Source organism: Danio rerio, chromosome 23, assembly GCF_052040795.2.
Source record: "Danio rerio strain M-AB ecotype USA chromosome 23, GRCz13ab, whole genome shotgun sequence".
Taxonomy (NCBI): Eukaryota; Metazoa; Chordata; class Actinopteri; order Cypriniformes; family Danionidae; genus Danio; species Danio rerio.
In genome coordinates, this window is record NC_141043.1 from 2,590,934 (window position 1) to 2,616,498 (window position 25,565).

The 25,565-nt window shown below is 41.4% G+C and overlaps 1 protein-coding gene across 7 annotated transcripts in view; it reads right to left on the reverse strand.

The window, feature by feature from the left end:
- Positions 1 to 23,903, reverse strand: part of snai1b (snail family zinc finger 1b) — a 159,957-nt gene extending 136,054 nt beyond the window's left edge. Inside the window, exons 1-5 of one of the 7 annotated variants that reach the window (XR_015522988.1) lie at positions 23,713 to 23,903; positions 19,085 to 19,597; positions 16,116 to 16,345; positions 15,665 to 15,800; positions 12,993 to 15,201 (exon numbers count right to left, since the gene is read on the reverse strand). Coding sequence is in view for 2 of the 7 variants with exons in the window: in XM_087306235.1 (XP_087162361.1) it covers positions 16,164 to 16,345; positions 19,085 to 19,597; positions 23,713 to 23,788 (771 nt within the window). In the remaining 5 variants the exon portion in view is untranslated. 7 annotated transcript variants of the gene reach the window in all.
- Positions 23,904 to 25,565: the final 1,662 nt, after the last annotated feature.

Consider the following 25,565-nt stretch of genomic DNA (forward strand, 5'->3'; position numbering starts at 1 on the left):
TGATGCAGCCGTAATCTGAAACTCCAAACAGTTAATACACATAGCCCCAAGCAATGGCAATCATGGTCAAAATGACACTTGTTGTTTGCAAAAGCATTTAAAATATGCAACAAAAGCATTTTTTTTTAAACAACACAACTTGCAAACAAGTTTATGAGCTCTTTTAATCAATTATTACACAATGGACAGCAAAATACAGACCTCGGTGCAAATCAGTGCACCATTGCTGGATCCAGAATGAGAAATGATTTGATGCACTTTTTATGGGATCCATGATGTTAATTCTGTGTATAATGTTTGGTCATGCCTTATTTTTCGATGGTCCGTTTGTTGAATTTAAGTTACATTGCATCTACATGCCAACTAATTCTCATCCCTACAAAAAAAATCCAGCTTAAACCAGCCTAGGCTGGTTGGCTGGTTTTAGCTGGTTGACCAGCCTGGTTTTAGATGGGTTTTGGCCACTTCCAGGCTGGTTTCTTAGCTGGTCAGGCTGGGAGATGACCAGCTAAAACCAGCTTGACCAGCCTAGCCAGGCTAGGAGTTCAGCCAAAACTAGCTATGTCCAGCTTAAACCAAGCTGATGAAGCTGGTTTTAGCTGGATTTAGCTAGTCATTTTCCAGCCTGGCCAGCTAAGACCAGGCTGGAAATGGCTGGAAACCAGCTAAAACCAGCCAACCAGCCTAGGCTGGTTTAAGCTGGATTTTTCAGCAGGGATTAGATTCTTAAGTCGACTGTTAGGTTGACATGTACTTGCAAAGTTTCTTATAGTCAGTTAAATGTCTGTTGAGGGACAACCGATATTAAGCAGACAGTCAACTCATACTCAAATGGACCATTAAAATAAAGTGTTGCCAAATTTTATGGACAGAATTTAAAAAGCGCAGCCTTGGGCTGGAGGGGTTCCGGTTTGGAGACCACAGGGTCTCATCTCTGTTATTTGCAGACAATGTTGTTCTGTTGGCTTCATTAAACATGGACCTTCAGCATGCACTGAGGCAGTTTGCTACCGAGTGTGACTTGGCTGGGATGAGAATCAGCACCTCCAAGTCCGAGGCCATGGTGCTCCACCGGAAAAAGGTGGTTTGCCATCTCCATATGAAAGTCCTTACCCCAGGTGGAGGAGTTCAAGTATCTGGGATTTGGTTCACGATTGAGGGAAAGATGGAGCGTGAGATTAACAGGCGGATCGATGCAGCGGCAGCAGTAATGCAGTCGATGTACCGGTCCGCTGTGGTAAAAAAGGAGCTGAGCCGAAAGGCAAAGCTCTCGATTAACTTGTCAATCTACGTTCCTACTCTCACCTATAGTCATGAGCTGTGGGCCATGACCGAAAGGACAAGATCTTGGATATATTTCCTTTGCAGGGTGGCAGAGTGCACCCTTATAGATAGGGTAAGAAGCTCTGTCATCCAGGAGGAGCTCGGAGTAGAGCTGCTACTCCTCCACATCAAGCTGAGGTGGCTCGGGCATCTGTTTCAGATGCCTCCTGGACGCCTGCCTAGGGAGGTGTTCCAGGCATGTCCCACCAGGAGGAGGCCTCGGGGAAGACCCAGGACACGCTGGAGGGACTATGTCTCTCGGCTAGCCCGGGAACGCCTCGGGATCCCCCCGGAGGAGCTGGAGGAAGTGTCTAGGGAGAGGGAAGTCTGGAGTTCTGTCCTAAGACTCCTGCCTCCGCGACCTGGCCCCGGATGATAATGATGATGATCACTTCCTAGGTAGCAAAGAATTTTGGCCCAAATTTGGCATAAATCTGGCACAGCAGGCATTCATCCAGAGATCCAAACATGTCCCTGGTTTGGCAGAGGAGGTAGCCGTCTTTAAGGCGGCACACAATACTTAGGCCAGATGTGAAATGTAGTATTTGGCCCAGATGTTAATAATTGATATGTGGGCCATATAAGTTTAGCCTGTCTTGACCCACGTTTCATTTTTATTATTGGCAAATGAAGAAAAAATAAGTCTACCAATCAGGTTGCTTTGAGAAAAAGCACGACGTCAGCACGCCTAAAGCGCAATGATTCATGAGTTTATCAATTTCATTGCAGTCGTGACACACCAACATTTCTGGCCCAGTTCAGGCTCAGTTATGAGTTATTAACTTGGTTAAGAATTGGCCCAGATATGGTCCATGTTTGGCCCTAGTCTGAAAGCCTTGGTCCAGTCACGTACCGTAATTCACTGCGGCATGTTGGCCAAGCAAAAACTGTGTGTCCGAGCTGGGCCAGAGATATTTTGCAATGTGGGTTGAATTAATCTGTGATGATAATTCTATAAGTGATGTGGTAACACAACAACTAAAGTTATATAAACAAACGACCCAATGCTGTGCCCAATGTTTTCTACAACTATAGGGTATATTATACTATAATGCACCACATTACATTTACAGCATTACAGTTTATAAGTTCACAACAGATACTAGTAAATGCTATGATATGTATACAGAGTAATACACTTTACTACAGTATGGCCAAACAATATCGCACTTGCTGTAAATGACTATAGTAATGTTTCATGTGAGGAGATTCTTTAATATGATGTACCTGAAGAAAAGTGCTTCAATTCAACTTGACTAAAGTCTCCATCTGCACAACATTTAGTAATGTATACAGCGGATATATTACAAATATTTAATGCTCCGTTTTTGTTGTTGTTTTTTTAAAGACAAAAAAAAATAAATGCTAAAACTATTGACCCCAAAAGTGTTATTCAGGTATTAATATCTATTAAAAAAACTGTTTAGTGATGCTGCATGTGCGTGCTAAATTATAGATGTTCCCATATGCTCCGTGAAATTAGTAATCTCATCAGTACCTTGAACCCTAAACGCTCTTTGAAAAGAAATCTAATATGCTGACATCAGTCTCTGTAAGAAGACACCAAATCTTTATCAAAAATGCCCACGCTCACAGATAAATCACAGGTACTTATGAACGCGCTGAGTGTTTGAGGGATGAGGAGATATGAAGACTGACAGAAGGAGACAGGTGCAAATACACACACCTGCAGGCTGCATTTAAAAAAAGCAGTGTGTGTGGGTGCGCGCATATTTGTGTGTGAGAGAGACTGTGTGTGTGTGTGTGTGTGTGTGTGTGTGTGTGTCCCCTCTGCCTCACACAAGTGGCAGAACAATAGAGTGGTAAAGTGCTGCAGGTCTCACGGCGGAACAAAAGTGCACCTTGCAGCTTTCAAATCCTCCAAAGTACATCCTGAGGCCACGAATACCTGTGGGGCAGACACAGAGACACTGCAGGTGTTTGCTCTGTTACTGCAGGTGCAGCCCACAGTTTCACAAAGCAAACACTTCAAAACAAGTCTTTACAGTTCTTTAGTGGAGGTGCTCAAGAACTTATTCTTAAAGGTTATCCCTGCTGAAAAATCCAGCTTAAACCAGCCTAGGCTGGTTTTAGCTGGTCTACCAGCCAGGTTCTAGAGGGGTTTTGGCCACTTCCAGGCTGGTTTCCAGCCATTTCCAGCTCTACAGGAAAACAGGCTGGGAGATGACCAGCTAAAACCAGCTTTACAAGCCTAGCCAGCCTGGGAGCCCAGCCAAAACCTGCTATGTCCAGCTTAAACCAGGATGGTCAAGCTGGATTTAGATGGTTTTAGCTGGTCATTTGCCAGCCTGACTACTTACGACCAGGCTGAAAATGGCTGGAAACCAGCCTGGAAGTGGCTAAAACCCCTCTAAAACCAGGCTGGTCTACCAGCTAAAACCAGCCAACCATAGGCTGATTTAAGCTGGATTTTTCAGCAGGGATTTTTAACCTTTATTAGATTATTTTTTAATAACTTAACTAGTTGGGTTTAAAATTAGAATTTCTACTGTCAACTGATTTAACTGACACAAAACAGCTGTTTTGTGTCAGTTAAATCAGTTGACAGTTGAAACCAGGCTAGTTAAGTAAAAAAAAATTTGAATTTTAAAAGTCAACTGATTTAACTGTTAACAGTTGGATGGTAAAATAGATATAAAAACATGAAATGGAGCGGTAATTTGATAAAAATGTACATCAATATGATTGCGTTAGAGCTTAAATAAACTTTATAATGCAAAAACAATGTGTGCGTAATGTTGTTTTTGCGTTATAAAGTTTATTTAAGCTCTAAGGCAATCATTAATTAATTTTCTGGTCAGCTTAATCCCTTTATTAATCCTGGGTCACCACAGCGGCATGAACCGCCAACTTAATTAGCAAATTTTTACGCAGCGGATGCCCTTCCAGCCGCAACCCATATCTGGGAAATATCCACACACACATTCACACACATACTCAAACACTACGGACAATTTAGCCTACCCAATTCACCTGTACCGCATGTCTTTGGACTGTGGGGGAAACCGGAGCACCCGGAGGAAATCCACGCGAACGCAGGGAGAACATGCAAACTCCACACAGAAACACCAACTGAGCCGAGGCTCGAACCAGCGACCTTCTTGCTGTGAGGCAATAGCACTACCTACTGCGCCACTACGTCACCCTAACACAAGCATATTGATGTAAATTTTTATCAAATTACCTCTCCATGTTGTGTTTTTATATCCATTTTACCATCCAACTGTCAACAGTTAAATCAGTTGACTGTTAAAGTTCAAGTTTTCTAACCCAACTGCTTGAGTTATTAAATAAATAACCAAATAAAGGTTAAAAATAACCCAACAAAACACCAAATAACTCAACCATTGGGTTAAATAAACAACTCAACGTTTTTTAGAGTGTATGAAATAACAAGAGGGCAAATGAAGGGTGTCAGAAAGTTACCTGCTAGGACACGATTCACGTTGAGCTTAAGGCGGCAAATACTAAGGTTTCTGAAGTATTTGAAGAAACAGAACCGACAATGAGATGAAGGAGGAATTGCTTTTGGAAAAAAAAAGAGAATGATGGAGAAAGAAAGCTGGATGTAAAGTATGTGGGTAATCCCCACACAAGAGCACCGTCACCCAGAACCCTGTTAGTAATCCAAACCACCATAACAGCTCCTGGCTCAAACACGATCCCTATGAGTCAGCTATCTAAACCAGCACCTCACAGCGAGAAAAGACACCAGCATCACTGCGCAAATATGCCCTTTTAAAGGCAATGCATGACCACTGCTGAGCACAGACCACTACAACCAGTCCAAAGACAGGCACAGAAACAATCCAGGACCAGTTCTCCCAGTTCAAACTGATGTCTTTGAGTCCAAATGTAAAGCTGCTCCTGGGTCTGTGAGTACATCCAACAAAAGCCATTCAAAAATCAGCTCACCCAAAAGTCATCATTCATCTTCCTCCTCACTGAGGCCATATTTTTGTGGTCTTTTTTTTATGGATTCTGGAGGAATTTAGACTTGGGTTTACTTTACCCCTGTGGAAAGCATATTAAAGTGTGCATTTCCCGAACAGAGAGATAAATGAAGAGCTAGAGGTCAAAGCAGTGTCAGATTATTGCGGTAAATACTGTTTTGTTCTCGATTATTTTGCTTTATTGTGTGAGTTTCACAATGGGCAACTGCACTTTAAATCTTCTAACAAACTTAAAGGGTCACGAAACACCAAAACACATGTTTTGAGCTGTTGACAGTCATATATGAGTCCCACGCTACTAAAAACACTATTAGGACGCATATATTTCACCTAAAGGTAAAAATTGGTTGTTTTTGCGTTATTTCGAGCACATTTGTTCTTCCGGTTTGAAACGAATTTTTAAAGCTGCGTCACGACGATTAGATCCTTGTGTGTATTCCAGCGTGAAGACTGGATGTCTATACTGGCCAGTACAACGTGTCGTCTTTGAGCTTTCAGCAGTAATTAATGAGAAAGACTTGGTTTAAACCAATCAGCGCGCTCTATTGTGAATGAGGTGCAGCTTCATTAATATGCATGATCGCTTCGAAGACCTGTTACATGTTACAGTGTTCAGACGGCAGAGAGACGCCACGTTGTGTTGCCAAAACAAGTGGAAGAACAAGAATTGTTTGGAGATACGGGTCGTTAGTGTTGCGTTTATAAATGTGCTGCAACGAAGGCTTTGTTTTCAATTCCTGCTATGAGAGCGCAGCTGGACTCACATGTGGACTACAGTGCACACGACAGAAATACGTCCTGACGTTGGGTTCTGACCTTAACCCAATTTTCATTTCAAAACAAAATCCAACATCCACAGTACATTGAGGTATGTTGGGGTACGTCCAACCCAGGCTCATTCTGAAAACGTAGCACCGCGGACGTTTCTGGAGGCCGCGATTTACGTGGCTGGAGGTACGTATGGCTGCATTTCATTTTTTTAAACGAATGCTACTGGGCGGTGTGATGCTGCTCTTTGCGCTCGCCGGCTGACAGCTCACCTCCATGTGGAGAGCTTTCCAGTTTGTCCGGTTAGCTCGTCGAGTACGTTGGCGGAGCGGAGAGCCGGGGAGGAGCCGACAGCAATAAACGCGTTTGAGACAGGTAAGACAAAAATAGAAATAGAAAAATAAACTAAACGAGTTCATAACAGGGCGAGAATGTGGTGAAATCTGAAAATGTGGTCAAAATCATACGAGGGCTTTTCTTTTTCTGGATAGCTTTTGTAAATCGTTGCTTAGGTTTAGGGAGGAAAGCGAGCGGGCGGCTGGCTGGCCGCGTCAAATGGTAAAACCAATTGTTGGGTTTAGGGAAGGAGGAGGAGGGTGGGTTTGCCGATTGGCCGGTCGCCCAGTCAATCATTCAGTCAGTCAGATAGATGGCCGCTTGACAGTGGCCTCCGGCGGCTTTACGCGAGAACAGCACGGGCGCGAACGACGCTCGCATTTGAGATGCGAAAAAGCAGGACAGCCGACTCTCGCAGATTCGCGAAAACAAAAACTGCACAAATACGTACCTCCTGGGACATATTTCGCAGTCTCCAGAAACGTCCGCAGGGCTACATTTCCAGAATGAGCCTGCGTTGGGTATGTCAATATGACGTCATTTAGACGTCCTGTGCCTGCAGGGTACATTCGCACATATCTGTGTGGCCAGGCTTTGGATTAAAGCTGATAATATTGTAAATAATGTTACATTTCTACACTGAGTGATGGTTTCGCTTCTCAAGACCTCAGCGTGGAGCCTTGGCTATTAATTTGGATTCGTCTGTATGTGTTTATTTTTAAACAGAAAAAAAGCTGTCATCATTCACTGCCATTATATGAATCACCAAAGATTTAGCTCAAAACCTTCGTTAATGCCATACTGATAAAAAACTATCACCTACATCTTGGATGACCTGTGGGTGAGTCAATTAACAAGAAATTTCCATTTTGGGGTGAATTATCCCTTTAATGCAGCAGGTCTCCGTGAGTCATTCGGGTTTTGGATGGACATGAGGGTGAGTAAAGGATGACAGAACTTTTATTTTTGGTTGAACTATTTCTGCCATTTTCAGCTCCAGCTTCTCTGCTTCAGATGTTTTTTATCAGTGCTGCAATGAGGCCAGTGTTTATATAAAGCTGACAAGACATTTCCTGTGTCCGAGAGTCCAGAGAGAGGACAGGAGGAGCCAAAGACAAGGAGAAAAGAGAGGTGCACTACAAAAAATGCTTTTCTTACTCAGAGTTTTTGTCTTGTTTCTAGTCCAAATATCTAAACATCCTATATTAATTCAAGAAGCATTTTCTAGAAAACCAAAATAAAGGCTTGTTTTAAGAAGTAAATTGCCAAAATTGTATGAGTTTTATCTTAAGACAAGCAAAATAATCTGAGAGTAGGATAAGCAAGCAAATAATCTTGATTTTCCTTGTGACATAAGAATCCTTTGCTTAACCCATTGGAAGATTATTTTGCTTGTTTTAAGAAAACTCACTTGATTTTGGCAAATAGTTTTATGTTACATGTTGATAAACAATATTTATTGCTTTACTTCAGTGTCGTGTGGTACCATGATGGTGTTTAGTAGTAGTGTGAATGTGTGTATCTACCGTATTTTTAATGGTAGTTTTGGCAACCACAGCTGCCATTTTACTGTATATTTTAAGTTGTTTTTTTATGTTCTAATATAAAGTTTTTTGCATTAGGGCCATGTGTGTTGCCATGATGGTGTTTAGTAGTTGTGTGAATGACACTCAGGCTGCTTTCAGACCTGTAAATCGATTCAGTTGTTCCGAAACAAAGATTACAAATGTTACATTGTTACATTACATACAGAGATGTTACATTATTGTTACATTGTACAAATGTTATATTGTTGCTCTGCTCTTGGTGCGGTTCGCTTTCACACGGCAAAGTTTCTAATCAGACCAAAAGAGCTAAAACAAGTCACATATGAGTAAACTATCCTCCCATTGGTCAGAGTGTCAGGGTTTATTTTGCAGAGTCCCGCTCAGCTGTCAGGAGAGGTGGTGGTTTGATGGTGTTTGACAAGGTGCGTGCGACGTGTCTGAAGAGTGAGGAGAGATGCGGTGGGGAGGGGTGAGAAGAGTGCACGACGTATTTGAGAACCGGGAGGAAGATGAGAGATTACCGGGAGATTATCACTTATTTGCGGGCATCCGGAGACTTGCGAAACTTCCCGCACTACTCATAATTCTCTCTTCATATAGCTGTAAGCCTATTACATATCCGTAAAACACAGTGATATAACCATGCTCGAATCGTATCGCTTTCTCACTACAATCGATCCGCTCCAGAGTTTGTTTCAATCGAGCTGAGACCACCTCATTCAAGCGATCTCAGAGCGATTGATTTGGCACGGATCCGAGAGCGATTGGTGGTTTCACATATGCCAAACAAACTGCGCTAACTGGGCAAACGAGACAGGTTCCCAAACAAAAGTGTAGGTGTGAAAGCACCCTCCTATGTAAGTGTCTCCTATGTAATGTTTTTTGTGAAAGCCGGCAGCTAGCTCTCTGCAACTCTCACATGGTCGCCCACTAAAGCTAAGCAGGGCTGCTCCCAGTCAGTACCTGGATGGGAGACCACATGGGAAAGCCTGGTTGCTGCCGGAAGTGGTGTTAGTGAGACCAGCAGGTGCCCAACCTGTGGTCTGTGTGGGTCCTAATGCCCCAGTATAGTGACGGGGACTCTAAACTGCTCAGTGAGCGCCGTCTTTTGAGGTCCTGACTCTCTGCGGTCGTTAAAAATCCCAGTATGTCCTTCAATAAAAAAAAAAAAGAGTAGGGGTTTAACCCCGGCATCCTGGCCAAATATGCTCTCTGGCCTCCATCCATCATGGTCTCCTAACCATCCCCATATCATAAATGGCTACATAACTCTGGCTGTGTCTGAAACCGCATACTTTCATACTATACAGAATGCTAAAATCAGTATGTGAGCCCAGTAGTATGTCCGAATTCATAGAATCTGAAAATCAGTATGCGTAAAGTACCTGGATGACTTACTACTTCCGGCGAGATTCTGAAGTGCGCATCCAATGATGTACCGCGAGAGAATTCATGAATGGGAGTGAATCTGATGCAAGTAGGTCACGTGACCATGACAAAATGTCTGATGTAGTATGTCCGAATTCGATTCATACTGTATAGAGCGTGTTTTTCTAAAGGCCGAGTAGTACGTTTAAATTCAAATGCAGAACCTACTGAGTAGTAGGCGATTTCGATTTCAGTGTCTCCTCTCCACCAATCAGCTGGTGTGTGGTGTGCGGCTCAATATGGCTGCCGTCGCTTCATCCAGGTGGATGCTGCACACTGGTGGTGGATGAGGAGATTCCCACCAATGTGTAAAGTGCTTTCAGTGTCCATAGAAGCGCTATATAAATGTAAGGAATTATTATTATTATACTTATAAAATTTGTTTGTGATGAGCTTGGGTTCATCATTTCACTGTCTCATGTATAAATGTATGATGTGTAGATGTTAGTACTTTAAAACAGGGGTTCCCAAACTTTTCAGGCCGCGACCCCCAAAATGACAATACCAGTGACCCGTGACCCCCAATATCCTCTGAGGAGGTTATACATACAGAAACCTTGCATGCAATGGCACACACACACCAATGAACCCAAGTCTATTCTTCTTTTAATTTTTTATTATGTATGAGAGCTGTAAATGCGCCACAAAGTTTAACCAGGTGTTATGAAATCTGCTGCATCTGATGCTTTTGCTGTGTCTTTAATACAATGCAATTACGCCAGGGGTTGCAATCCAATAGAAGTAGTAACTATAAGCTACTATAGTAACTATATATGGTATAAACAACTATTTTTTCCCTTCAGAAGGTTATGGATAAAATATGATAATTCTTATGGTTTAATAAAAATAAATAGATTTTTGGAAACCACCAGGCGACCTCCCTTCATTGTCCCGCGACCCCTCGGGGGGTCCCGACCCCCACTTTGAGAACCATTGCTTTAAAACATTGGTATATGACGAAAAATATATGTAATACGGTAATTTACCATAAAATTGCAGACTTTTTTGTTACGTACCTAACATTTTTCGAAGATATGACGTGTAGATGTGAGTACTCCAAAACATTGGTGTATTAATAGTATCGATCAAATATGGTAGTTTACTGTAATTTTTTTATCCCATATTATTTTTAAACAATTGAATAAAGTTTGTTTTTATTCTAAAGTTTATGAATATTTGTTGGTTCTGACGGAAAGCAAGAAAAGAGTGTTGATAAGAGGTCAGCGCCCCCACACTGCACTGACATCAGATCTCTGGCCTCACAGGCACAGGGCCGTGTTTCGGGACATCAGTTCAGACTCAGGGCTAAAAGAGGATGACTTCACCCATCCAGACTCCCACACAGCGCTGTCATCTGTCTGTGAACATGATCCACCAAGCCCTCAGTGCTGCGTGTCTCCAGTTCAGGATGACCACATCAAACCAGGAGCCCCAAACACTCTTTTCTGCTGAACACCAATCAGATCTGACCATACAGCCCACACACACATGCACAGACTCACACACAGAGACACATATACACATATACGAACACACACACAGAAACGTGTGTGTCCCTTATTTATCAGAGATCACCAAAGTGGAATGAACTGCCAACTATTTTGGCAAATGTTTTACACAGCGGATGCACTCTCGGCCAGATGGGGCTCAAACCAGCGACCTTCTTGCAGTGAGGCGACAGCACTAACCACTGTGCCGCCATTTAAGTAAATAGTACTCAAAATACAGCAATAATCCTGCTAATGGAAAATGAAAAGTCGCTCTTAGTAAACAATGTTACTACAGAAGAGGAAAGAATTTATTGAAACTGTTTATTTTTATTTTTTGAGTGGGATGCTAATGGTCTAATCTGAACCAATGATCTATGCTAAGCTAGGCTAAGCTAAACGTTTTTTCACCAGACGTCGAGATTGCCCTGCTAAAAATACCAGCTTAAACCAGCCTAGGCTGGTTGGCTGGTTTTAGAGGGGTTTTGGCCATTTCCAGGCTGGTTTCCAGCCATTTCCAGTCTGGACTTTGCTGGTCAGGCTGGGAAATGACCAGCTGGGAGCCCAGCTAAAACCAGCTATGTTTTTAGTTGGATTTAGCTGGTCATTTTTCAGCCTGACCAGCTGAGACCAGGCTGGAAATGGCTGGAAACCAGCCTGGAAATGGCCAAAACCCCTCTAAAACCAGCCAACCAGCCTAGACTGGTTTAGACTGGATTTTTCAGCATGGTGGACTTAGAAAATTGATAAAACTAAACAGTTTAACTCTAGGGGAGTCGTAAAATTAGCCTTTTCCAAAAAAAAACGTGTAGTGTTTCTTTAAGCATGTCCTCCTCCAGCTCCTCAGATCAGCAGAGGAAGTGCATCATTACTGCAGCTCGACTGGCTGGCGTCAGCGCGGGTCACAGGGGCTTTGCGGATTCAGACGGCTGGAGAAAGCCTGATTTGCGGAGGAGTCTACAGAACTTAAAACCTCAGCACTCGGCCACATTCAAAGCACAGATTGCTGGCATTTCCCACATTTATTAAATTTCCCCTCGGGGAGGCATATCTATGTGTTTGACAGATCTGGAGCTGGGAGCTGGACCCACTGGCCTTAATGGTGCAGACTATATGGGCTTCTGCAAGTCTTCATCCTCCCTCTCGCTCTTCCTCCACCTGCAGCGTCTCAGACTTGAACATTTGCTGGCCATGTGTCTGCTGTAGTTGTTGGGGTTGTGTCAGCGTCAGGCTAAGCGGAAAGTGAGCGCAGGTGTTCGGACCATCACTCAAAATATCTGACTGTGTCTAGACGCTACTAGTCAGATATAAATAACTGAGCTCAAGAAATGTTTACTTCTGTTTTAAAGCATTCCTTAGCGGTTTATTATAGCTTGTGTTGGTTTGTACATTAAAACAGCCACATATACGCACAAATGAGTTTGAACCCTGCTGAAAAATCCAGCTTAAACCAGCCTAGGCTGGTTGGCTGGTTTTAGCTGGTTGACCAGCCTGGTTTTAAAGGGGTTTTGGCCATTTCCAGGCTGGTTTCCAGCCATTTCCAGCCTGGTCTTAGCTGGTCAGGCTGGAAAATGACCAGCCAAGTCCAACTAAAACCAGCTTAACCAGCCTGGTTTAAGCTGGATATAGCTGGTTTTGGCTGGACTCCCAGCTTGGCTAGGCTGGTCAAGCTGGTTTTAGCTGGTCATCTCCCAGCCTGACCAGCTATGACCAGGCTGGAAATGGCTGGAAACCAGCCTGGAAATGGCCAAAACCCCTCTAAAGCCAGTCTAGACCAGCTAAAATCAGCCAACCAGCCTAGGCTGGTTTAAGCTAGATTTTTCAAATAATTGTCTATATTTTATGGTAAACGACCATATTTTTTTAATAGTGTAATACACCAGTATTTTGATAATTGATATATCTCTTCACATCCTACAACATCCTTGGATGGTTTGGACTTGTGCGGGCCCTTGATAATGTCTCTGGGGCCCCCCTAATAGTATGGGCCCTTAGAATCGTCCTTACTCACCCCCCCCCAACCACCACCCACCCCCTTGCGCCGCCCCTGACAGTAACTATTCATTTAATGATTCATTATTACCCCTTTCCATTCTAATAAAAATTAATAAAAAACACAAATCAGCCCCTTTCGTCTTGAACAAAAAACATAAATTACTTTATTGGACAAAAAAACTGTAGAAATACAAGTAGAAATACACGAAAACATCGTCAATGCTCAAACAAAGATTGCATAGCATTTGGTTTGCCTCAAAGGTCCAACATATAACCAACATGAAGACAAACGTTTCATATAAAGCACTGTGGCTTTGGAAAAAATATGTCCGCAGCGCAGCAGATGATACAGACTTTATGGAAGACCTTAAAGGGACAGTTCACCCCAAAAAAATGAAAATTCTGTCATCATTTATGCATCCTCCGCTTGTTCAAAAACCGCTTGTTTCTGTCGGCGTCAGTGGTGTGGTGGTTGGGGCGTCGACACATGCACTCCGGTGCTCACGGCGACCCGAGTTCGATTCCGCCTCGTGGTCCTATGCCGATCCTTCCCCTCTCTCTCTGCTCCCCATGCTTTCCTGTCGGTTCTCTCTACTTTCATTCATTCATTCATTCATTCATTTTCTTGTCGGCTTAGTCCCTTTATTAATCCGGGGTTGCCACAGCAGAATGAACCGTCAACTTATCCAGCAAGTTTTTTACGCAGCGGATGCCCTTCCAGCCAAACCCATCGCTGGGAAACATCCACACACACATCCACTCACACACTCATACACTTCGGACAATTTAGCCTACCCAATTCACCTGTACCGCATGTCTTTGTACTGTGGGGTAAACTGGAGTACCCGGAGGAAACCCACGCAAACGCAGGGAGAACATGCAAACTCCACACAGAAACGCCAACCGAACCAGCGACCTTCTTGCTGTGAGGCGAACGTGCTACCCACTGCACCACTGCGTCGCCTTCTCTCTACTTTCCTTTTCCTATCCAATAAAGGTGAAAACCCTGAAAAAAACAATAAAAAAAAAACAAAAAAACGCTTGTTTCTATCCTCTGTTGAACACAAAACAAGATATGCTGTATAATGACGGGGTAAAAACAGCCATCGACTTCAATAGTGTTCTGTAAAACCCAAAAAGTTAAGGTAACTCAAGCCATTTGAGGAAACCAATTGCAACAAACCATTTAAGTTTAAAACCTAATCTTAATGAGTACTGTGAACTTATTGAGTTTATTTGAGTAAATGAAGCAGTTTGAGCACAGTAAAACCCGATAAATGAAAAGAACTCTGTAAAACCCAGTAGGTTAAGGCAACTCCAATGGTTTGTGGCAATCGGTTTCCTCAAACAGATAGAGTTAAACTAATCTATATGAGTCCTGTAAGCTTACTCTATTTCAGTAATGAGGTATTTAATTAACTCATTACCTTCAACACTGAGTTCAAAACTCATTTCAAATGAGTAGAATTAACTTACAGTCAATTTTGAGTTAACTAAACTCATTTACTTAGATAAAGTTGGCTGTTGGGTTTTACAGTATAGTACTATAGACATCAAGATTTACAGGTTACAGATTTCCAACATTCTTCAAAACATCTTCTTTTGTGTTCAACAGAAGAAAGAAACCCAACTTGGAGCCACTCGAGGGCGAGTAAATAATGAGTCATTTTTTTTATTTTTGGGTGAACTACCCCTTTAAGCAAGAGATTTTGTACATAACCCTCCTCCAAATCCCAATTGGCTCTCTTTTTGACACCTTTAAGAAGAGAATAAAACACAGAGCCGCCGAGTCAGACTGTGCATTTAAGAGAAGCCAATGGCCACAATACCTCAAAGATCAAATAACAGAGAGAATTCCTCAGCCTAATTGAGCTTCTTATTAAAACAGGTCTTTGGTGTGCCTTTCAGGAGATAAGCGGACGCCGAGAGCCAATGCATGTGTCGCTGCAACAGCTGTCTCAATACATCCCCACAGATCTTGCTGAGAGACGAGTCTTCACCACACACACACACACTTTACAGCAGCTGTGCCTTACAGGCCCGGACCAGCCGGCACCGAGGTGCATCCTAAGAATCCATCAGAGCCAGGCCAGACCCTTCAAACCTGCAGACTGGGTTGGACACCATGTCAAGGCATGCAAGGTAAAACCTAAACTATTGATAGACACAGTTTAGTTGCATTGTTTTGAATGGGAAAAAGTGCAACGCTCAGAATGGCTGCCATAGCGAAGAAAGTCCCGCCTTCCAGTCAAAATAGCCAAGTCTGTATAGTCACGTGGTTCTGTGGGGGAGGGGTTGTACAGATTGTTGTTAAAGTTTGTTTGTTAAAGAGGAAATGAAGCACTCAGTCAAGTTTACATTATTTTGTACATTGGATTCCTTTTTAATGAAAATATAGTAAACAATTTCGATTAATGTAACCATTTAGCAGAAAACGGCATGTTTTACTATAGATTTTAGAGCTAGAATGCCGCCATCTTTGAATGTCGCTGTGTCTGACGCACACATTCCAGCAGCTCCACGTCCTTCACACATTGGTATAAATTATGCTATCCAGCCTCCATGTTCAGTCCTTTTCTTCTGCATCTGTTCAGCTGAGGGAAAGGAACCAACCCCATGACATCAGACACAGAGAGACATTCCAAGATGGCGGCACCCTAGGTCTAAGATCTATGATGAAACGTGCTGTTTTCTGCTAAATGGTTACGTTAATCGAGTTTGTTTACTATATTTTCATTAAAGTGGAATCCAATGTACAAAATAATGTAAACTTGACCGAGTGCTTCACTTCCCCTTTAAGGCACACCCTGTCGTTTGTCCATTACTGTGTGTCTGCGTTGATTACGGCAGGAGAAAACTCATCACAGCACATCCCATCACATATCCTGTCCTTTAGTGTCATCCTCCAGTCCTTAAGGGTAATAACAGCATCCTCTGGTTACCTGTGAAACAGCCATAAAGGAGATTAGCGTTGTGCCAATCGTTGCATGCACACTTTAGCTGGACCAAACAGAAACTCTGTGTTTTAAATGTGACTAAGTCCAAAGCGACTACAGTAATAGGGCAGGTCACTTTAGATTGTGTTGCTGAATTGAAATATGTGTTTACTTGAGAGTTCAGTAAGCAGTTTTCAAGATTTCCCCCGTTTATATAGACAGGACTTTGGTCTTGCATGAACGTTGCAAATATGGCTGACAAGTGATCTCTGTGTAGAAAAATAACATCTCTCCTTTGGCTTGTGGAATAAAGAAAAGCACCTTGTGGTTGAACACAGTTCATTTAGTCACTGAGGCGGTGTGTGTCCACTAGAGCGCCGGACAGCAGCCGGACAGTGTGTGCTTGTGCAGGAGGGACATGCGGCTGAAGGTCCGAGAGCAAGACCCGCACTGGTACTTCTTCACCTCGGAGTGGGTCTGCAGATGAGCCCGCAGGTTCGAGCGGTCAGCGAATGCACGGTTGCAGTGAGGGCAGGAGAACGGACGCTCGCCTTCAAACACAGATAGAGAGTCGTGTTTTTAGTATAAACACACACACGATGGGTACAAATACAACATGATTATGCATGAAAACCCAAAACAGTTGCTCTGGGTGATTGCTGGTGCATTGCAGAGGAAGAACTCGCTGTTTATAGCACACTCCGCTTTAAAAGAGCCTCATTTTAAAGCTCCCTTAGAGTTAAACAGTTTGATCATTTTTGAATACATTGGGCTCTATTTTGACGGTGCATGCGCAGAGCGCAAAACGCAGGGCGCAAACTCTTTCAGGGCGTGTCAGGATGCGTTTTTGCTAATTTAAGGACGGAAAATCTGCCTTGCGCCACGGCGCATGGTCTAAAAGGGTTGAGTTTATTTTCTTAATGAGTTATAGGTGTGTTTTGAGAATAAACCAACTAGAGTCTCATCTCCCATTCCCTTTAAGAGCCAGCTGCGTCACGCCAAGAGCGCATTCGCTATTTACAGGACGCAAAGTAAGTCTAAGTGGAAAAAATGAGCATTTCACAAGCAAACAGTTCACAGTTTTTTTTGTACCAAATGAATAACTGCACAATGGCGCCTAAAACAGACAATAGTGCAAACAACGCTCCCATTTCTGTGCTCATGTTGTTGTTTACAGTGAAGGCTGGTCTGCTGTCTTCTGGTAGCATTAAAGCCATGTGTTATAGGCCCCGTTTACACTAATGCGTTTTAGTTTGAAAACGCATAAGTTTTGCTACGGTTACGCCAACCGTCCACACTACGCCGGAGTTCTCGAGCGCCGAAAACGGAGCGTTTCGAAAACGCTGGAGAGGCCGTTTTCATTTTGAAACGCTGCTGCTTCGTCTCAGTGTGGATGATGGAAAACGGAGACATCTGAAAACGGAGGCGGGGCTGCAGACGTTCGCCTCTCTGATTGGGGCTTTTCCTGAATATTAAGTAGCCTAACACACAGTTCAGTCCTGAATCTTCTCCGTGTAAGTTCAGACTTCGCAAGTTTGATCAAGGCTGCAGTCTCTTCTTCTCAGTTTGATATGGAAAAGCAGACTATACCGAGGACACGGGTAAATCTTCAAAGGGAACAGTGTACTTTATAACTTCATTCACATCACCCTGGCTTCGTTGTTTCACTTTCTCAACAATAAAATGTAAACATGATTTAAGGAACTGCCTATTTTCATTTTAATATTAGCAACTTAGACAGCAGACATGTTGAGGCGCCGTGCTGTATAAGATGAGCGTCATCTTCACTGTCTGGATATTTATAACAAAACGGAGCCGATAACAACTGCCTCCTTTCAATTTCAGTGAAAATACGAAACATGCCCTCTCTTTTGCTGAGTATCAGTTTTAAGAATCGATAATGGCCATTTTAAAAGTATAACATACAATAAGTTTATACATTATAGGAAATAAAGGCAAGCGATAAGTCAATATACAGAATGTACGTGGTTACATTAATCATTAACTTATCTTTGCGCTCAGCCAAAACACGTTACCTGAGAACAAGTAATAGATTCCAATGCCCAAAGTCAGGGAATATGTCGTTAGATAAAGACAACAAGATGAATGAAATATCCCGTTTAATAAATATAGTGAGATTAGATCCAGCGGGAGATGCTTGATGAGAAGTCCGACTAGCAGAGCTCTCATCTGGGTACATGGGCTGCAGCGCTTGCCCGAGAGCGTCTGTGTGGTCACGTGATGTGCGTTTTCAGCGTTTTGGTGTGGACGGAGAGCAGTTCAGAAACGCTGGGTAAAACGCGAGTGTGGACGCGGATCGTTTTCATTCTAAAACGCCGTTTTAAAACTAAAACGTACTAGTGTAAACGGGGCCATAGTCATGTGATAGGGGCTTGACCAATAAGGGAAGGATATGCAATGACACCAGGGGCGCAACTACACATATACTGAGAGGTATGCGGGTTCAAGTTTTGTAACTAAAATAAAATAGTTTTGAACAAAAAAAGTTACCAAAAGGCCGGATGTATCAATATGACACATAATAAATTTATAAAAACATGTATATTGTATAAAATGGATCTTGATAGAAGGATTAAAAACATTTCAGTTCCAAAAAATGTGAATATTTAGACAATTTGTTCATGTGTCAACTTTAACAGGGTTAAGAATCATTATAATCAAGTATATAATATTTATATAGGTGAATTTTTAATCCAAATATTTTATCTGAAATATCGGTTTATGTGAAATAGGTCTGTACTTACATAAACATACATTTTGTGTGATCCCTCTTATTTAGGCTAAATAATTAATAATAAATAAAGAAAAAATTCAGATTAATCTTATAACTTTTGACCTCAACTGTACTGTATGTATGATTTGACAGTTTTATTTTGATAAAAATTGTAAAAAAAAAAAATCTAAAGTTACATTTACATGAACACTTTACACTTGGCCGCATATACTGCATACCCCCTTTTTGCGCCACTGTTATGACACAAAAGCCCCATTCAGGTAGCGAATGTCGGCAGCCCCGCCTCCATTTTCAGATGTCTCCGTTTTCCCACATCCACACTGAGACGGAGCAGCAGCGTTTCAGATTGAAAACAGCCTCTCCAGCGTTTCCAAAATGCTCTGTTTCGGCGCTCGAAAACTTCGGCGTAGTGTAGACGCATAGCGTAACCGTAGCAAAACCTTTGCGTTTTCAAACTAAAACGCATTAGTGTAAATGGGGCCTCTGGAACCAGGAACGTGGTTGAGAAACACTGCTCTACTCTACTGTAACTCACCGGTGTGTGTGCGGATGTGTCCCCGCAGCAGCCATGGTCTGGAGAAGGCCTTCCCGCAGGTGCTGCAGACGCAGGGCAGTGTGTGCGAGCGGATGTGCATCTTCAGCGCACCCAGGCTGTTGTACTCTTTGGGACAGTGTTTGCAGTGGAAGGCGGCCCTGGAGCTGGTGATGGAGTTGGTAGCTCCGCTGATGCCGTCTTGTGGGCTGCAGTGTGCGAGCTGGTGGCGGGACAGAGCAGCTGGGCTGCTGCAGCTCTTCCCACAGTGCGCGCACTGGAAGCGGTCACTGGGGTCTGGACTGGGCGGGTCAGATGTGCGGCAGTCATCCTCCTCTCCACTGCTGCTGCTGCTGGACGGAGAGCTCAGGTCCAGGGGTGCGGGGGGGCAGGACACGCTGGAGGAGACCCCAGGGAATGGCAGAGCACTGGAGCTCCACACAAGCATGGAGGGATATTTGGGCACCAGGGGGTCATCCAGGGGGAAGCACTGCGGGACGACTGCATATCGCCGGTCTGGGGAAGAGATCACTGTATTAGCAAACCATTAACTAACACTACCCTGCTGAAAAATCCAGCTTAAACCAGCCTAGGCTGGTTGGCTGGTTTTAGCTGGTTGACCAGCCTGGTTTTAGAGGGGTTTTGGCCATTTCCAGGCTGGTTTCCAGCTAGTTCCAGCCTGGTCTTAGCTGAAAATGACCAGCCAAATCCAACTAAAACCAGCTTGACCAGCCTGGTTTAAGCTGGGTATAGCTGGTTTTGGCTGGACTCCCAGCTTGGCTAGGCTGGTCAAGCTGATTTTAGCTGGTCATCTCCCAGCCGGACCAGCTAAGACTAGGCTGGAAATGGCTGAAAACCAGCCTGGAAGTGGCCAAAACCCCTCTAAAACCAGCCTGGTCGACCAGCTAAAACCAGCCTAGGCTGATTTAAGCTGGATTTTTCAGCAGGTTACTAGCTTAATAAACTACTAATTAGCTGCTTACTAATAGTTAGTAAGGTGGAAGTTGTGTTTAGGTTTTGGGTAGGATTAGGGATGCAGCATTAGGCATGGGCTGATATAAGATTCTGATGGTATGATCACCTTGCATAAATATATCACGGTATTGTGATCACTGCTCTAAAATATATTCTTTTTAAATGTCTGGGTAAAAAACAACCACTTTTTCCCCCTTTGAACATAATTTATTTTATTTTGAGAAACATTTATAACTATTTGTAGCAGTAAACATCAGGCTAAATAATTCAGAAGACCCTGCTGAAAAATCCAGCTTAAACCAGCCTAGGTTGGTTGGCTGGTTTTAGCTGGTCGACCAAGCTGGTTTTAGAGGGGTTTTGGCCACTTCCAGGCTGGTTTCCAGCCATTTCCAACCTGGTCTTAGCTGATCAGGCTGGGAGATGACCAGCTAAAACCAGCTTGACCAGCCGGGAGTCCAGCCAAAACCAGCTATATCCAGCTTAAACCAGATTGGTCAAGCTGGTTTTAGCTGGATTTGGCTGGTCAAATTTCCAGCCAGACCAGCTAAGACTAGGCTGGAAATGGCTAGAAACCAGCCTTGAAATGGCCAAAATCCCTCTAAAACCAGGCTGGTCAACCAGGTAAAACCAGCCAACCAGCCTAGGCTGGTTTAAGCTGGATTTTTCAGCAGGGGAACCACTGACTTCTGCTGTCTTCATTAGTTTCAAAAGCACAGATTCCTTTACAATTAAAACAGCATCTTTGGAGATCTTTCCTTTAAAAAAAAACTAAATCATAAATAAAAATAAATAAAACATTAAATAAATAAAAAATCTTACCTATACCTTAAGAATAGTATGACTTTTACAAACCACCGTATAACTTGAAACCGGTTATCATCCCATGTCTATGCAGCACACAAACTTTACAACTACTAATAATCTTAAGTTAACATCTAATAGGTAATAAGCCAGTGGTAAATAGTAGGAATTGTGACCTAAACTAAAGTGTTACCCACTGGTTTAGATTGTTGGAGTATGAGGGGCCATTCAGGATTTAATTCAAACGTCACTTATCAACACACACTGTACATAAAACATGTGCATATACACCTACAATGACTCTCATATACAGCCATGCTATTGGGAGTCCATCAGTACTTAAAGGGATAGTACACACAAAAATGTACATTTCCACACCATTGACTCTCCTCAAGTGGCCTAACTACTGACAATTTGTAAATCTTGGTAAACATTTCATCAGTAACACTTTACTATAGGGTTGCATTAATGCATTTGCTAACATGAACAGTTAGAGCACAGGGGTCAAACTCAGTTCCAAAAGGGCCGCAGCTCTGCACAGTTTAGTTCCAACCCTAATTAAACACACCTGATCAAACCAATTGAGTCCTTCAGGCTTGTTTGAAAACTACAGGTAAGTGTGTTGGAGCAGAGTTGGAACTAAACTGTGCAGGGCTTCAGCCCTCCAGGAATTGAGTTTGACACCCCTGAGTAAGAGTATTTGTATTCATGTTAGTTAACAAAAATACAGTTGTTCATTATTAGTTCATGTTAACTCATGGTGCATTAACAAGCACACTGAAAAAAAATATTTAAAGATGATTCCTTGGATTTACTCTTTTTTTTACGTTAAGTGGTTGTAAAAAATTTATTTGGGCTGAATTTAAACAAAAAAATTAAGTTGAACATTATTAAATTTAATTTGTTTGTTTAAATTCAACACAAATAAATTGTTTGCAACAGTTCTGCATGCAACACTTTTTTCAGTGTGAGTTTGGATGTTAACAATACATTAGTAAATGCTGAGCTGATTAATAAATTCTGCACAAGTATTGTTAGTGTCTTTTAATTGAGTTCATTTAAGTTAATATGTTAACTGTGACTGTGTAATTCATTCTGGTTCAGAAATAAAAATATGTAGTGGATATGTTACGTATCAGACCTGATTTATATGGTGCTCAAAAAAATAAACTATTATTTGACTGCTATCTACCAAATTTACACATAACTACCAATGTGGTGCGGACGTGTCTTTTAGATTTAGATATAATCAAAGTAATGTGAGAATAGCTGAAGCATTTTAGCATTCAAAAAAAAAAAGTTTGATGCCATTCAAAGCATGCTATGCTGCTGAGGGAGCAATGGTTAACATACTAAAAATTCTTAAATACTTAAATCAATACTTAAAGGGATAGTGAATGCAAAAATGTTAATTTATACACTATTAACTCTTCCTCAAGTGGCCTAACATGGCATTCTGTAAACCGTGGTGTATGTGTCATAATGTTTGTTTCAGAAATAAAGAAATATGTAACGGGTATGCAATGTATTAGGTCCTGATTTATTTCATGCTCAACAAATATTCCTAATAATTAGACGTAAACATTACACACTTCCTATTTATTCTTCATCTGATTGTCCTGATTTCAAAATGTGAGTAAAATAATTTGAGTAAGATACTTATTTAAAACATGCTTATTCTGTCCTGTGCTTAATCAAATGCATAACAGAAATGGTCTAAATATGCTGTTTCATTTTAAGTGAATTAAAAACCTGACAAATAGGTAAAACCCAAGGGGTTTTGAAAGACAGCAGGAAAGTATAAGACACTTGAAATGACAAGTAAGTTGCATTTTAAATATCATTTGGTTTCTCAAGTAGTCTTTTAATGTGTCATTAAACATTTATTCAACAAGCCTAGGATGATATTCTGCAAATCGTGCAGAACGTGTCATTATTTTTGGTTTAGAATTAAAAATATGTAATGATATGTAACGTATTTTTCCTATTCTTTAATATTTTTTTAGTAATACAGATTTATTTGGCCAAAAAATCTAAATTATTTGACAATTATCTACCAAATAAATTCAGAAATACCAATGTGGAACAAAAACTCATGCATCTTTCTGATTCAGGTGTAGCCAAAAATAGGTCAGATAGGCATAAATATGTGCCCTCTATGTTGCACAAGGCTTAATTTCTCGATAAAAAAATAAGCATATAAATGAATTAAACAATTCAACCATATGACATTATACAATAAAACCAGTACCAAAATGTTCAGAAAAACATCCTGCTTATTGCACAAGATCTGCTTTTAGAATCAGCACTTTATTTATTTTGTAATATTTTTAAATAACTTTTAATGTAAAAGTGTTAAAAGTCAATTAAACATTCAATATTCAAATAAACTCTATAATTGTCTAAATATTATCCTCTATGATGCACAAGCTTTGTTTTTTTTACAGTTTTCCCTGTGTTGATTTTATAGAGTACTGAATTCATATTTTCAGTAAATCGGATGAGCAAAGAATTTAATTGGTTTGTAACCGAATGTCTAATGAATGTCAAACGTCAAACTAACTTTACCGAGGCCAAATACCGGGAGAGAATAGCTGAAGAGAGGCATAGTAAAGGTAACAAAATATATAGAATAAAATATAGAATAAAATAGAATATAGAATATAGAATAAAATAGAAATAAATAGAATTAAAATAACACAATAAAAAAACATATCTATAAGTGACATCAATTGAAAAAATAAGTAAAATAAAACATATCAACATATAGAGAATGTCATGACCAATGACTTTAGTTCAAATCGACTGAGATCTTTTAATAAATGAAATAAAACATCTCTTGATTTCACTCTCACCAGTCTGACTCTCCAGTTCACTGTAGTTTGGCTTCTTGTTGGTGAAATACTTCTTGACAAGAAATGAGCGTGGCATCTTTGTAAATTTCCCCTCGAAACTTCAGCGAAAGTTTTAGATCAGCTCTTGACTGAATCCGTCTCCTTCAGATGCGCAGAAAACTCTGGAGGTTGAACATGAATGAACTTCTGCTGCCATTCAGAGCACGCGAACTCTTCATATAAGTGAGCGTCTGGGGGCGGGGATTATAGCTCCACCCCAGCACAGCCACTGATGGCCACGCCTCCTGCAGGTGCCCGCGGGAAAAAAAACACACTTGACTCCAGCCTGAGATTTACACAAAAATTTTTATTACAACTATGAGAAAGATTTGATTTTATATTAGATAATAATAATAATATTTATAATTAATAAATATATTAGTAAGCTATTTACTAAAGTATAGAACATTAAACAAACATTGGAGTTTTACACATCATTTATATATTATGCACAGCTACATTTAAATACAAAATGTGTAAGTGAGTGGAAGCTATGAAGTAAATATAATAGTAATAATAATAGTAATCTAAAATAAATTGATAAGGCAGCACAGTGGCTCAGTGGTTAGCACTGTCGCCTCACAACAAGAAGGTCACTAGTTTGAGTCCCGACTGGGCCAGTTGGCATTTCTGTGTGGAGTTTGCATGTTCTCCCCGCATTCGCGTGGGTTTCCTCCGGGTGCTACACCACAGTCCAAAGACATGCGCTATAGGGGAATTGAATAAACTAAATTGTACATAATGTGTGTGTGAATGAGTGTGTATGGGTGTTTTTCCAGTGATGGGTTGCAGCTGGAAGGGCATCTGCTGCGTAAAACATATGCCGGATAAGTTGGCAGTTCATTCCGCTGTGGCGACCCCAGATTAATAAAGGGACTAGGCTGAAGAAAAATGAATTAATAAAATAAATTGTTTAATGCATGTGTTAAAGTCTATTCTTGTGCAAAACAAAACATGTTTGATTAATTATACTATTTTTAAAATATTAATTTTACATTGAAATAGTTCAAATCCATATTTAAAAACATACACTGTAAAAAAAATGTAATTTTACAGTGTATTTAGGGCAGCTGGGGTGCCGGGGGAAAAAAGTAAAATAATGGCCGTTAATTTGCAGAAATATACCATAAAAAAACGGATATTTAATTACAGAAATTCAAATTTAAGGAAATTTAATAGCCATTATTTTACGGTATATTTCTGTAATTTTAACAGGCGTTATTTTACTGTTTTTCCGGCACCCCAGCTGCCCTAAATAAACCATAAAATTACGGATTTTTTTACAGTGTAGTTAATTGTAAAAGTATGCCTGCTGGAAAATTATAGACAAAGTCTATAAGTGGCGCAGCGGGTAGCACGATCGCCTCACAGCTAAGGTTGCTGGTTTTCAACCTCGGCTTGGCCAGTTAGCATTTCTATGTGGAGTTTGCATGTTCTCCCTGTGTTCGCTTGGGTTTCCTCCGGGTGCTCCGGTTTCTCCCACAAGCCCAAACACATGCGCTATAGGTGAATTGGGTAAACCAAATTGTCCATAGTGTATGTGTGTGTGAATGACTGTGTATAGATGTTTCCCAGTAATGGATTGCAGCTGGAAGGGCGTCCTCTGCATAAAACATGTGCTGGATAAGTTGGCGGTTCATTCCACTGTGGCGACCCCAGATTAATAAATGGACTAAGCCGAAAAGAAAATGAATGAATGAATGAATGAACTAAGTTAACCATGTTCTAACTTACTTGTATAAATTATGCAAGCAGTTTTAAGTCAGATATAACAATATATAAGATCAATAGACTCAGCTTAGAAATTTAAGGCA